A 14,057-nucleotide genomic window follows, 5' to 3' on the forward strand; every position below is an offset into this window, starting at 1 on the left:
GTACGTGCGTCCGTGATTCGAGGCAGGAAACTGAGCCTAGGATGTCACCTAGGGTAACCTAGGCTTGATCGCATTCCGAGCAGGTTCATGTTTGAGGAGTAGGCGTAATAGCGGCGAAGGTGAAGCACTTCCCTTTCTTACCTTGTTACTTTATAGGCGCCTCGGCACCAGACTCCTCCCTGCCGGATCGCTTCGTGGTCGAGTGCGCGCGATGAGCCCGCTCGCAGACTGGCAAACCAAGAGTGCATTGTTCAAGGATCCCGACAAGGAACGTACATCTGACCTAAATATATAACGTGCTAAAATTCTCAATTGTAGATAAATGGAATGAACTGCCATTGAGCAGTCGCTGTGAATTTAATCTGAGAGCCTTTAAGGCAAAAGATAGAAAATTGTTAATTTAATGCGAAGAGGTGAGTGGATTTTACTTTATGTTTTTCTTCCCTTTGGTGGTCTGTTTTTATATGGGATACAGATCGTCCATATGGCTTATTTGTATTTTTGTAGTATTTATTGAATCGTAATAAAATAAATAAATTCATGGGTTTCATTCAAGGGACCCATTATCACAAGAATGTATGTTCCAAACTTTAGACTCTGGATCAAGCGGAGTTCAACTCACATACGAAAGAGGACTTTCGCAGACTTTTTACACGAGGTATGGCAAGCATTGGACATAAGAAAACAAATTACAAGTAAATTATTGGCACCTAGCTAGCGTTTTAATAGCAGTATTTGATTGGAATAGTTAACAACGTTTTGCTGTTCATGTAGTAGCACCATCTGCAAATGTAACTGAGGTAACTTACTACAAAAAAAACTGTTGACAAATTTATTAGTGACATCGAGTTTACTGTTATGGAGCAGTATTTTACACTGACAACAGTAATTTACAGCTTCATCGCTAGAGTAACACCATCTGCAAATGGAAGAAAACTTATTGCAACACGACTGTCTCCGTGAATCTTCACGTTTAAGGTGTGAAGAAATCTGGTTTCTTCATCTGAAACTCTTTTTTCAGGGTCGCAAACTTTGCTACCCCACAAAACCTATAGAGAAAATTTAACATCGGTAAGTAATGGTGACTTAAAGTAGCAAAACACGTACCTCATATCTGGTATAATTGACTTATGTCAGTTCCAAATAAGAAAAAAAAATAAGACAAAATTTGCATGACTGGCTGAGAAGGATATTAACTCAACCGACTCTACCAGCTTTGGCAAACTCAAGTAACTTTACTGTTACAGAGAAGAGTGTAGGCAGGCGCCTTGGTACTGAGTACATCGATGAAGAGTAGGTTGATATAGTGTGTCGAAGAATTGACGGTTCAAGTGTGGGTAATGTGTAAGTGAAGTATCGGTCGTCGTGTTGGTAGTGTCTCGGTGAAGTGTTGGTTCACGTGTCGGAAGTGTGTCGTCGACGCGTCAGAGGACCAGTCAGTATTGTGTCGGTTGAAGTGTCGGTACTGTGTCGGTGATGTGTCGGTCGACGTATCCTTCTGTCGTTGAAGTGTCGGTTGACGAATAGTGTGTCGGTAGTGCGTCGGTGAAGTTTCGGTCGAAGTATCGGTATTGTGTCAGTGAAGTGTTGGTCGACCCGTCGGTGTGTAGATTAAGTGTCGGTCGACGTATCGTTAGTGTATCGGTGAAGTGTCGCTCGACGTATCGTTAGGTGTGTCGGTGAAGTTTCGGTCGACGTATCGTTAGTGTGTCGGTGAAGTGTCGGTCGACGTATCGTTAATTGGTGTGTCGGTGAAGTTTCGGTCGACTTATCGTTAGTGTATCGGTGAGGTGTCAGTCAACGTATCGTTAGTGTGTCGGTGAAGTTTCGGTCGACGTATCGTTAGTGTATCGGTGGAGTGTCGGTCGACGTATCGTTAGTATGTCGGTGAAGTTTCGGTCAACGTATCGTTAGTCTCTCGGTGAAGTGTCGGTCGACGTATCGTTAGTACGTCGGTGAAGTTTCGGTCGACGTATCGTTAGTGTATCGGTGGAGTGTCAGTCGACGTATCGTTAGTATGCCGGTGAAGTTTCGGTCAACGTAGCGTTAGTCTCTCGGTGAAGTGTCGGTCGACGTATCGTTAGTACGTCGGTGAAGTTTCGGTCGACGTATCGTTAGTGTATCGGTGAAGTGTCGGTCGACGTATCGTTAGTGTATCGGTGAAGTTTCGGTCGACGTATCGTTAATGTCTCGGTGAAGTGTAAGTCGACGTATCGTTAGTGTGTCGGTGAAGCTTCGGTCGACGTATCGTTACTGTATCGGTGAAGTTTCGGTCGATACATCGCTAGCGTATCAGTAAAGTGTCGGTCGACGTATCGTTAATTAGTGTGTCGGTAAAGTTTCGGTCGACTTATCGTTAGTGTATCGGTGAAGTGTCGGTCGACGTATCGTTACGTTAGTGTTTCGGTGAAGTTTCGGTCGACGTATCGTTCGTGTGTCGGTGAAGTGTCGGTCAACGTATCCTTAGTGTGTCGGTGGAGTTTCGGTCGACGTATTGTTAGTGTATCGGTGAAGTGTCAGTCGACGTATCGTCAGTATGTCGGTGAAGTTTCGGTCGACGTAACGTTAGTGTATCGGTGAAGTGTCGCTCGACGTATCGTTAGTATGTCGGTGAAGTTTCGGTCGACGTATCGTTAGTGTGTCGGTGAAGTGTCGGTCGACGTATCGTTGGTGTATCGGTGAAGTTTCGGTCGACGTATCGTTAGTGTCTCGGTGAAGTGTCGGTCGACGTATCGTTACTGTGTCGGTGAAGTTTCGGTCGACTTATCGTTAGTGTATCGGTGAAGTTTCGGTCAACGTATCGTTAGTGTATCGGTGAAGTTTCGGTCAACGTATCGTTAGTGTATCGGTCGACGTATCGTTAGTGTATCGGTGAAGTGTCGGTCGACGTATCGTTAGTGTGTCGGTGAAGTGTCGGTCGACGTATCGTTAGTGTATCGGGGAAGTGTCGGTCGACGTATTGTTAGTGTATCGGTGAAGTGTCGGTCGACGTATCGTTAATTAGTATGTCGGTGAAGTTTCGGTCGACGTATCGTTAATTAGTGTGTCGGTGAAGTGTCGGTCGACGTATTGTTAGTGTATCGGTGAAGTGTCGGTCGATGTATCGTTAATTAGTATGTCGGTGAAGTTTTGGTCGACGTATCGTTAATTAGTGTGTCGGTGAAGTTTCGGTCGACGTATCGTTAATTAGTGTATCGGTGAAGTTTTGGTCGACGTATCGTTAATTAGTGTATCGGTGAAGTTTCGGTCAACGTATCGTTAGTGTATCGGTGAAGTTTCGGTCAACGTATCGTTAGTGTATCGGTGAAGTGTCGGTCGACGTATCGTTAATTAGTGTGTCGGTGAAGTTTCGGTCGACGTATCGTTAATTAGTGTATCGGTGAAGTTTCGGTCAACGTATCGTTAGTGTATCGGTGAAGTTTCGGTCAACGTATCGTTAGTGTATCGGTGAAGTGTCGGTCGACGTATCGTTAATTAGTGTGTCGGTGAAGTTTCGGTCGACGTATCGTTAATTAGTGTATCGGTGAAGTTTCGGTCAACGTATCGTTAGTGTATCGGTGAAGTTTCGGTCAACGTATCGTTAGTGTATCGGTGAAGTGTCGGTCGACGTATCGTTAATTAGTGTGTCGGTGAAGTTTCGGTCGACGTATCGTTAATTAGTGTATCGGTGAAGTTTTGGTCGACGTATCGTTAATTAGTGTATCGGTGAAGTTTCGGTCGACGTATCGTTAATTAGTGTATCGGTGAAGTTTTGGTCGACGTATCGTTAATTAGTGTATCGGTGAAGTTTTGGTCGACGTATCGTTAATTAGTGTATCGGTGAAGTGTCGGTCGACGTATCTTTAGTGTATCGGTGAAGTGTCGGTCGACGTTTCGTTAGTATGTCGGTGAAGTGTCGGTCGACGTATCGTTAGTGTATCGGTGAAGTGTCGGTCGACATATCGTTAGTGTGTGGGTGAAGTGTCGGTATAGCGTGTAGGTGAAGTGTCGGTCAACGTATCGGTACTGTGTCGGTGTGAAGTGTTGGCTCTCGTGTCGGTAATGTGTCAGTAAAGTGTCGCTTGTATGTCAGCTTGCTCACCGACCAAGTGTCGACCTAAACGGGGGTATTGTGAAGTGCAGAAGCACCGATAGTGTACCTGTAAAGGGTCTACCGAAACGAGTTAGCTTGACAAGCAAAATAATTAAGCAATTCCAGTTCTGTTGGTGATAACCAACAGCTTGTTTCATCACTTACATTGTCAACTACTATAAGCCCGCCTTTACGAACAAGTTGCAACGATTTCTCGTAGTAATCGTCATAGGATTTCTTATCAGCATCAATAAAAACCATGTCATAGCTCTCAGCTTCTCCTGCAGACAACAGTTCATCTGAAATACAACATAAATGTTGATACGGACTTAAAGTTTGCTAAAATAAGATAAAGAAGCAAGACTTTTATTGACAACCAATACGCGATCCGAGAACACGAGGGTTATAAGCGAGTTACCGCTTGTTGGGTTCTTAGACGTGATACTGTATTCTCACGGTCCGGCAAATTGCTAAGACAATTAAATGCCGGGTTAGGGTGGGGGATGTTTGATGATGGGGGATAACCCACAATATACCGTATATCATCAAGGGGGAGAAATAATATCCCTAATCGCTTCATGCTAGAGAAACTGGTCAAGGTCATTTAATGTTCGGAAATTTTTAAATTACCAACCTCATCTAAGGAGTGTGAAAACCTGATTTAATAAAAAGTCATCGCTTACAGTTAGCTCTTATTTCTGGCGTCACATGACTGCATATGCGAAAAATATTTGAAGGAAAATAGACACAATAGCGTCCATTTGGCGCGAAAATATGCTCGGATATTTGTCCGCGGACATTATCTGTTCCGAGAAGCGAACAGTTCTCCGAGAGGACAGCTCGAGGAAAACTGCGAGCTTTGAGCAACGGATAATTTCCAAGGAGAAATATCCGAGCATCTTTTCGCGCTAAATAGGGTTTATTGTTTGTTTATCCACTGTTCATTGTGTGACTGCCATTACCAGGATTTATAGAGCAAGGCAATAGTTTGCAAGTTACTCTTTAGTGGGAGCAACTAGTTATTCTCAATTAATATCTCTTACCTAAAGTGGCGGTGGCCGATTGCAGCCTTAAATCTATCTTCGATTCAACACCTGCCTGTGGAGAAAAAAAGGAAACAAACTGAACATTTTGAACTTCAGCTGCAATATCGTACATGTAATAGTGGTTTCAACAATTGTATTCTTCCAATTTGCATTAAGTTTGTGCAGAAGCATATCACCTTGGTTTGTGACCTGAAAACTCGACTACCCGAGGTAACCAGTGTGCGTCCCATATTTACCACGTGATTTGATATTGGCCAATCCAATGTCGTGATGAAAAACGTTAGTTGTACAAAGCGCAAAATGTCCGAGACTAATAATTATTGATGGTTTTGATCAGACCTGCCAACTCTCCCGGTTTTCCCGGGAGTCTCCAAGTTTTTCATCAAGTCTCCCGGTCTCCCGGTTAGAGCACCAAATCTCCCGGGAACTACCTACTGTGGCTCTTGTTAAATTTTTTTTTTCATTAATTTCGTTATTTTCGAGACGTCGGGAACGTTCGGAAGGCCTTCGGGTGATTGTCGGAGAGTATTCAGACATTGTCGAAAATTATATTCTTACAATGCAAAGATTTCTAGCCGTCTCCAGGTTTTTGTACTCTGGGTGTTGGTAGATATGGTTTTGATAGATTTATGGAGATTATGGTCTTCCAAGAGTTTTACTAGATGTAAATGTGAAAATTTCAGGATCCGGATCTTGGAAAGTTATGGTGTAAATGATTACAAAATTCTGCATTTCGAGTACAAGGCTTCCCAAAAGTTCGCGGAAAAGGTTAATTCCAGGAGTAACTAAAAATGAAGAATATTCAAGGAGTTTTCCAGGCCCTGTAAGAAAATTTTTAAAAAGTCCAGGAGCAGTGTAAACCCTGCGAGATGGTTGTATAGTGGTCACATGGAATTAAATGTGGTCAATTGTAGATCCCAGGCTTCCTTAAGCCTAGTTCACACTAGCGAGATAACAACATAGAAAGGGAGTCATGCCGTTATGTTTGCAGTGTGAACATCCTGACATAATGACATAACTGGAACATAACAGCAAGAACATCACAACATCATGAAAAAAAAAAAAAACTGATCTTTTCCCTGGCTTAATGTCGATGTTCACATTATCGACATGAGCGATTATGTCATTAAGTCTGGTATGTCAATACTGTGAACCAGGCCTTACTTTAAGCTAAGGTCAGGGAATAATGGTTGTTTTATTCATCAAAACAAACATCCTGTCCAAGATGATGAATACAACTACCGCGATTCCCTGTAGGTGCATCTCATAGAGGGAACTGGCCATTGGCCACGATTGCTGTGGTATCTTCCAATCAGTGAATGACTAACCTCTTTGAAGAAACGCTGACTTTGCACGTCGTTCATATACTCATCTGTTATGTCACATGCCACAACTTTACCGTCTGGGGGCAGTGCCATGGCCATACTCAGAGTATTGTAGCCAGTATAAACACCTGAAAGGAAACATGCTGTCATCATTTATATTTCCTGTGTATTCCATTATCCTCCTCAATAATTTCACTGTGTTAGTGGTCACTCCTCTGGCCACTGCACACTATTTAATAGTTTAATATAATTTCGAATTTGTATTCGAATTCTTTCTTATTTGGTATTTCTCTGAACCGCAAACGACTTTTTATGTAACCAAAATGAGTGTAAATAAAATGAGCTTGAACTTGCCATGAGGTTCGCATTTTATTTCACGCTGGGAAAACAAAAATGAGCTTGTTCCTTTTTGATCTCATGGCTCCAAAGCAACACCGTAAGTAAAACACAACATAAGAAGGTCAGGATTTTTTATCATTATTATTTCATGCACAACAAGTTACAACACACTACTTATAACTATTCAAAGGTGACTTGTTATTTTTTATTTATTATAAAAAACTGATTATTCCATATTATTTGATTTAGCACATCTCCTTTTGTTTCCAGCTTAGTGCTATTAATTTTCTTCCAGTGGGAAATTATATCTTGATAGAATTTTGGTAAGCTCTTCAAATGACAATGACAATTAAATGAAAATGACAAATTGTGATGCTTATCATAAAGAACATGCTTCTCATTAGCAACCAATCCGGGACATTAGGCAGCATATGATGGCGTAGAAACTCTCAAATGCAAATGTCAGGATCATCAATGAACAAAGCACAAAAGACATGGCTTTGTCATATTCTAACAAAAAACGCTGATAAAATCACAAAGCTTAACCTGTGCTGGGCACCAGATGGTAAAGGAAACAGTGGAGGTCGAAAATAACATGCAAAGGTATTAGTTTCTAAAGAAACTGTTGAGCTGCGAGCATTAGTCCTAATCGTCAGAGCAAAACGTTAATAAATGGTTGAAACATCAGCTTCACTAACTCGCTACGGCGATTAAGTTGCCTTCATCATCTTCAAATTGATGAAAATGAGTTCCACAGTTTGCTTAAGAGCCACCAGCTGTTTATCTGTCCAGGAATGAGACCTGTGGATAGGTTGCCAAGGACCTGGCAGAGTGCAGATTTGGTTATCTTGAACGATAAAGAATCCCAAGTCCCATTTACGTTAGATCAAATTGTATGATGTTTCGCAGCTAAAGTTCAGCACGTGATAATTAGTGAATCGTATTGTTTGAACCATTCACTTATACATGGGGATTTGCCAACCGGCATCCCAGTTGGTGGACCAGTTGAAAAGATAAGAAAGGTCAGTAGGAATAAGCAAAAAACTCAAAAGATGCATGACACAATGCAATAAATTAAGTACGAGGCTCAAAAGGCTCTAAAAAGTGTCAAATGGTTGCTTATAAACTAAACGTTTCGGGCTTAGCCCTTCTTAAGTAGGTGGAATGATCGAGCCATGCAACAAAAAGAAAGCCATGATAGCTATGACAGATCGAGATTTATTATATTGTACCTAAGTTTCTAGATCAGCTTGAAATTTTTATTAGTCTATTGATTCGATACTGAATTTATTTTTAATTTGATTATGGTCAGTTGTATATTTAAAGACCATGGGGTAATTTTATAATTTTTTTGTTTATTATTTCACATTTTATTATATATAATATATATAATCTTTGTAACCTGCATTACTGAATAAAATAATGATGATGATGAGGTTGCCTGGTTTAGCACTAATAACACTTTAATAGCACAGCTATAATGATCATATTACCATCCTTACCTATTTCTATAGTCTTTTTCGCTTTTATCAATTGCAACAGCAATCTCATAAGCTGAGCTTCATCAGCACTGCAGAGTATATGATTCAATTTATGGTTCATGGTTGCCTATAAAAAAGAAATCAGTAAATTAATGCAATATGCCATTACACATATAGTCTCATCGTCCCACTTACCAAATTGAGTATTACCTTCTTCCCCTCTCCTCCCAAGTAATATGATACCACTTGCAATTCAATTTCTCGTAATTGTTTTCGGCTAATGAGGGACTGGAAACTGGAAACTGGAAAATTTAGCAAATTGTAAGGAAACTTCCGCTGTTCTGTTCCAAGCGGAAAAAGAGGACTACCTCTGGCCTGGAGGTAGTCTACAATTTCCGAAGAAATTTTCCCAAAAATTGCTGTTCCATTTGACTTTCAACCGAAATTTCCAGATTTTTTTGCTAAATGGTAAGCTCCCAAGGAGTCCAGTCTTCCATTTGTTAAGGAAGAATTCTGTGCACAACTGATTTTGATCTTTTTCTTTCACCAGAAGCGGATGATAATAGCTTGGTGGTCTTCTCCTTGTGGTTGGCCTTTGCTTGCTACCGGGTCGGAATTTTGTCAGGTTGTTGATAGATGTGAAACCGAATACTGAAACTGAACTAGTCTCCTTGGCAGCCGTTTTTAGGGTCGTCACGCAAAGCTTCTTAGTGGGGGAGAAGCGTTGCGTGACGACTCTGATGAAACTGAAAACGCAAGCGGATTCCATTCGCGCGAAACTTTTACCTGTCGTGAATGCTTTCATTTCACCTTTACTAATTACATGTTTCATCACATCGTTATTTCTAGAAATATGCCTTGCCGTTATTTTTCATTTATTGATTTGACAATGAAGGAATTCATTGTAAGCAAAGCTTAATGACCAGCAGCCGGTCAAGACGTTCAAATCACTTAATGGCCAGCAGTCTCATACTTTTGACAAATTTAAAAAAAATTAACGAACCGATCATAACCATGAGTAGCATGACAAGGATCTAACAGGACAGACCTCACTCACGTCTGAGGTGTGCTACAAATTTCCCACCACGAACAAGCGCCACGCTTGATAGGAAATCGCCATGATGTCACGACCTGACAGCCTTCGAATCCTACACTGATATCCCTGTACATATACCAACCGTTAGAGTGAAATTCATAAAGCTCTTTTGGATCGCATGACATTTCTCAATCGACATGAGATAGATTGTATATGATCGGTTCATTCGATTCTTTAAATTTGTCAAAAGTAAACCTAGTAGACTCTTTAAACTGTTTGAATTGAAATCTATAAAGTTAGTAAAGTTCTTCCGGATTGCATCATACTTCTTACTCGACCTATGATAGTTTGGTCGTGACCGGTTTGTTCGATTTCCTACATTTGTCAAAAAGTATCGGAGTGCTGGTCATTTAGTCATTTGAAAACCTTGACCAGCTGCCGATCATTTAGCGACCCCGGGCCCAGGATCTTTAGGATGTTGTTCTTTCGTTTGATTGCCGTGAGAGTGATGGCTTATTTACCGCCTGGTTGGAAAATGTCGTTGTTTAGCTGTTACATCAAATTCGTCCGTAAAATTAATTATCTGCCATTACATTCTCACCTCTCTAAGTTTCCTGAGTGGTGAAGGCTCTCGGAGTCCATATTCCATAAGATATTTTGTGACTGGGCTGTTAATTTCCATGTGCATTTTTGTCTCTTTATAGTCTTCATCGCTCTTTCGCCCAAGAACCCGAGCAGCTACAAATCCTGCTACTGCGGATGATACTGCAATGCCCACAGCTCCGAAAAACAACTTGTTTTCGCTCAAAAAAGACATCTCTCTGAGATGTATCACACGATTTAAATTCAAACTTGTCAGCGCCTGCGAAATTATGAGTCGCATTACGGCGTTACAACATCACGTGACATTTTTATCTTGAAATTTGCATTTAAAAGCAGCTCAGTCACGGTATTTTGAGTTATATTGGCCACGAACAAAATTACCTTGGAATTGAAGGATACCTGAAAATAGACATTTACTAAGATAGAAAAATAATCAAAGAGATAATAACAAACCATAAAGGTACAACGATGGTTGAGGATGGAGAAGATTGACACGGTTTACAACGGAGCTTATGACTGAAACAAGATTATAATCAACCCAAGCATCAAACAATATGGCGCACGTAGCGTTGAAAATACTGTTTTGCCACATTTAGTTTGCCCCGAAAAATTATTCATAAGCAAGACCCCATCATCAATATGCGAGCAGTGTTTGGGATGATACATACATACATATATCTGAGAGATTCCGCAAAAACATGCCGTCTAGGTTTTCGCCTGGATTCAGGCGCAAAGGCTAAGCTAGCGACCTTTAACCCAGGCGAGAGGGCGGGGGGGGGGGGGGGGGGGGTCTCCGTCACGGCCAGGCTAGGCACATGGCCCAGGCACTGGCCTATCAGCTGGTGGTTTGCTGGCGGCCAGCTGTCAAAAGCAGTGGGGAGGGGAGGGTGTCTTGTACTGACAACCCCAGCTAGCTGGACTTTGAGTTTTCAGTGTTAAATAACCTTGATATTGACTGTGTTTCGGAGTGTTTTACTCGGGTTGTTGAACCTTGTTTGAGGGTTTTGCGTTGACCCGGCACCCTGCTGGAGTGGTCCATGCCACGTGCATGGGTGAGGGGCCAATTTCCTGGCCAGGGGGGTGGTCAGAGGACTTCTGGCCGGTGGGACTGTCTTTGAGTCAATGCGCGCATTTTTTTGCGAATTCGGTCAGATATACTTTATTTGTTATAGTAGGTTAAATTAAAGGCAGCCAGAGGCTGATGTGGACCTACTGTCTACAATAAAAAGTATGCTGGGTAACAATGGCAATCTGTTAGGAATAAAATAGGTGGAAATAAAAGGAATGAAAATGTAACAAGGGGCATGTTAAGTTAATATAATGGAAGGGAAAACTACATCACATTTTGTGTAAAATAAGGCTTGGAAGTATACTAAATATGCTATTATCAAATGAATAAATTCTTTGGGATTAAAATTGCTATTCCAAAAATGTCTTAATTCTTATGAGAGACCAATTACACGAATCTTTCAGAAAGCCGATATTTTTAACAAAATTCTTGTGACGACATTGTTTCAAAAAGTCATTAAAGTTCTTTTGGGAGGGGGACTGTTTGAGAGAGGCTGGGGTTAGACCCCAAGCTAGTGGGCTTCTGTGTCTTAAGGAAGTTCTGCCAATGTCCAAGTTGAATCTGGATAGTACAAAAGAATTACTATGTCTGAGATTACAGTGTGGAGTGGCAGTACTAAAGAGATTTGTTAGTTTATCTGGGGTGATGTTACTATTTCCTTTGTACATTAAAACATAAGTGGTTTCTTTTTATATTGATTTGACAGTGGCTCCCATCCAGTTGTTTCTACGGCGTAATGATCTAGCATACCCCATGGCAGTCTGTGGATAATTTTAGCTGCCCTTGCTTGAATATGTTCAAGCTCATTCATCAATGATGGTGTGCTAGTACCCAAACTAAACCACAATAAGTAATGGTAGAGACAAAGTAAATTGTTTCTAGTATATATGTGCTTGTTGGTAAGTATTTAAATCTTTTAAGGGCCTATTAATCAATTCATGCGCGCACTTGCATGCATTGCTAAGGAGGTGAAATTTAACTTCTGGTTACTAACGTCAGCCTGTGCGCAGAAAATAAACACAACTCAATAACTTGCAAATTCGCTCACATTTTAGATGTTTTTTCTTTGTGTTTCACAAGATGCAAACTAAAAAACTACAAGCAAAGACAAAATAAGAGAAAAACAGGAAAACAAGAGGAAAAGAAAGAGAATACCTAACTCTGTATGGCTTTGTTTGATCTTACCGAAGTGCGCTGATAATGTAAATTGCTCACGCGCTGATAGGGTAAATTCCAATATATATCGGGCGCACTTCCGGTTTCTTTAAATGTGGAAGGAAATGCAGTTTTTCATTAAATCGAGCCTTTTTCGACGAGTTTTGATTGAAGGCAATGTTAGAAACAAAGCTATGCATTCCATTTTCAAAATCATGCTTTTTTTAAGAAAAAGTCCCGATAAGGTAATTTGCCTGGGACCCTTTGCATTTTTTCAGTATTAGTCACATGACCAACAGCGTGGCCTGATGACATCATTACTGGTGTTACTGGTCATGAAAAAGTTAAAACACATGAAATAACTCTGAACTAACTAAAAATGATGAGGTTTTATGAAAATAAATTTTCCTTAGCAACAGCTCGAAAAGGTCAGTTAATGGGCCTTTAGGCTGCCTTACTTTCTTTCCAAAAGATCTACAGAGATGCTCTGATTGACTGTTCCAAGAGAGCTGGGAGTCAGTAATGATCCCCAGACATCTAACTTCGGAAACAACATTCAGGATCTTATCTCCTAGTTTGATGGGATCCTGATCCCCGTAGGATCCCCGAATGTTTTGATGTAACTGTGTAGCCAGCATTCAAAGGGTTCAGGGGGTGAGGGAAACTAGAAACATGAAGCCGGATTAGAGGAAGGGGATTGCCCTTCGCACTTCTAGTTTCCCCCTTCCCTCCCCTGTGAACGCCGGCCACGCAGGCTAGTTTTGATGAGGCTATGTAAACAAAGAAGAGAAAGTCTTTTATTGCTTTTATAAAATATTTCTCAAAAGAAAAAGAAAAGAAAAACAACCATGTTTACACACTCTCATCTAAACACACCTATCAAACAATGAAAGTGTGCATAGCATCTCAGTTATTTTACAAATTTTCAATATAGTGAAATCTTGATTTCTCAAACCCTTGATTTTTCTTCCCTTTCCACCAGACGTAACTAATCGATGGTCAATGCCAATCAGTGAGAAATTGATGGATAATCAATGGGTAATCGACTGATATGGTCAATGACTCTTTGCAATGATTAAATTATGAGTAATGGCTGACCAAAATTCTTTTAGACTACAAGTAGATCCTCTTTTGCTAGTCCATCATACTATTGGTTACTAAGCGATTACGGCTCTTACTTGGTGTAGAGGACACAGTTTACATAAAGCAATACAGAACAAAAGGACAAAAGAATGAGGAATACAATGAAAGCAATAGTTTTGATGGGCAGTGTTCTATTGTTTTACATCAACTGGGTCTTCTACACCAAGGAACCTCGATTGATTGCACATATATTATTATGCTGCACATCTATCACAATTTTCCGACATTTTATGGCTTATTATATTTGACTTTTCTGTTATTGCATGCTACTAAAGAAAATAAGTGTGATGCATCAGACACAGTCATTATACGTCATCAATGAAAATTTTGTGGCTTATCAATCATTCACCGATTACTCATTAATCATCAGAAATAATCAATGACTAATCAAATGACTGCCCATCAATTACCAATTGATTACTCATTTTTTAATTGATGTCATCAATTAGTTATGTCTGGCAACGAACATGTCGAAAATGAAAATTAGTACATTGTAAAATGTTTAAATTTTCTTTAGAAACAATAGAGCAACAAATAACGTTGATTGCTAAAAGTAATCCTCCATAGGAAAAAAGATGGCGACTGGTACATTTACCCATATAGTTCTTAGCGCACGAAAACCTTAACAACGTTCAGAAAAACGTACAGAAACGTTATAAAATCTTGAAACCTAGGCTACTTAATGTCCTTGGAACAGGCACGAATATTGTAAAAGAAATTAGCTTTCTTTGTGCCTTATAGGCTGTGTTAGACTCGCGGGGCATTGTGGTAAAATGTATAGCCGCCAT

General features: G+C 40.5%; 1 protein-coding gene across 2 annotated transcripts; it reads right to left on the bottom strand.

Moving 5' to 3' along the window:
- Positions 1-700: 700 nt before the first annotated feature.
- Positions 701-10,636, bottom strand: LOC110059609 (putative caffeoyl-CoA O-methyltransferase 2). 2 transcript variants are annotated; one of them, XM_089282683.1, is made up of 7 exons: positions 10,571-10,636; positions 9,901-10,161; positions 8,285-8,390; positions 6,447-6,571; positions 5,116-5,170; positions 4,238-4,371; positions 701-1,049 (listed from the first exon to the last, which is right to left on the bottom strand). In XM_089282683.1, the coding sequence occupies exons 1-7, from the start codon at positions 10,574-10,576 to the stop codon at positions 891-893; spliced, it is 846 nt and encodes a 281-aa protein (XP_089138809.1). In that variant the 5' UTR covers positions 10,577-10,636; the 3' UTR covers positions 701-890. The 2 variants fall into 2 exon arrangements, with proteins under 2 accessions (XP_089138809.1, XP_089138808.1); XM_089282682.1 differs by lacking the exon at positions 10,571-10,636 and having other exon boundaries at positions 9,901-10,231.
- Positions 10,637-14,057: the final 3,421 nt, after the last annotated feature.

The sequence above is a fragment of the Orbicella faveolata genome, unplaced genomic scaffold (assembly GCF_042242905.1).
Source record: "Orbicella faveolata isolate gen_17 unplaced genomic scaffold, um_ofav_v1 contig_12, whole genome shotgun sequence".
NCBI lineage: Eukaryota > Metazoa > Cnidaria > Anthozoa > Scleractinia > Merulinidae > Orbicella > Orbicella faveolata.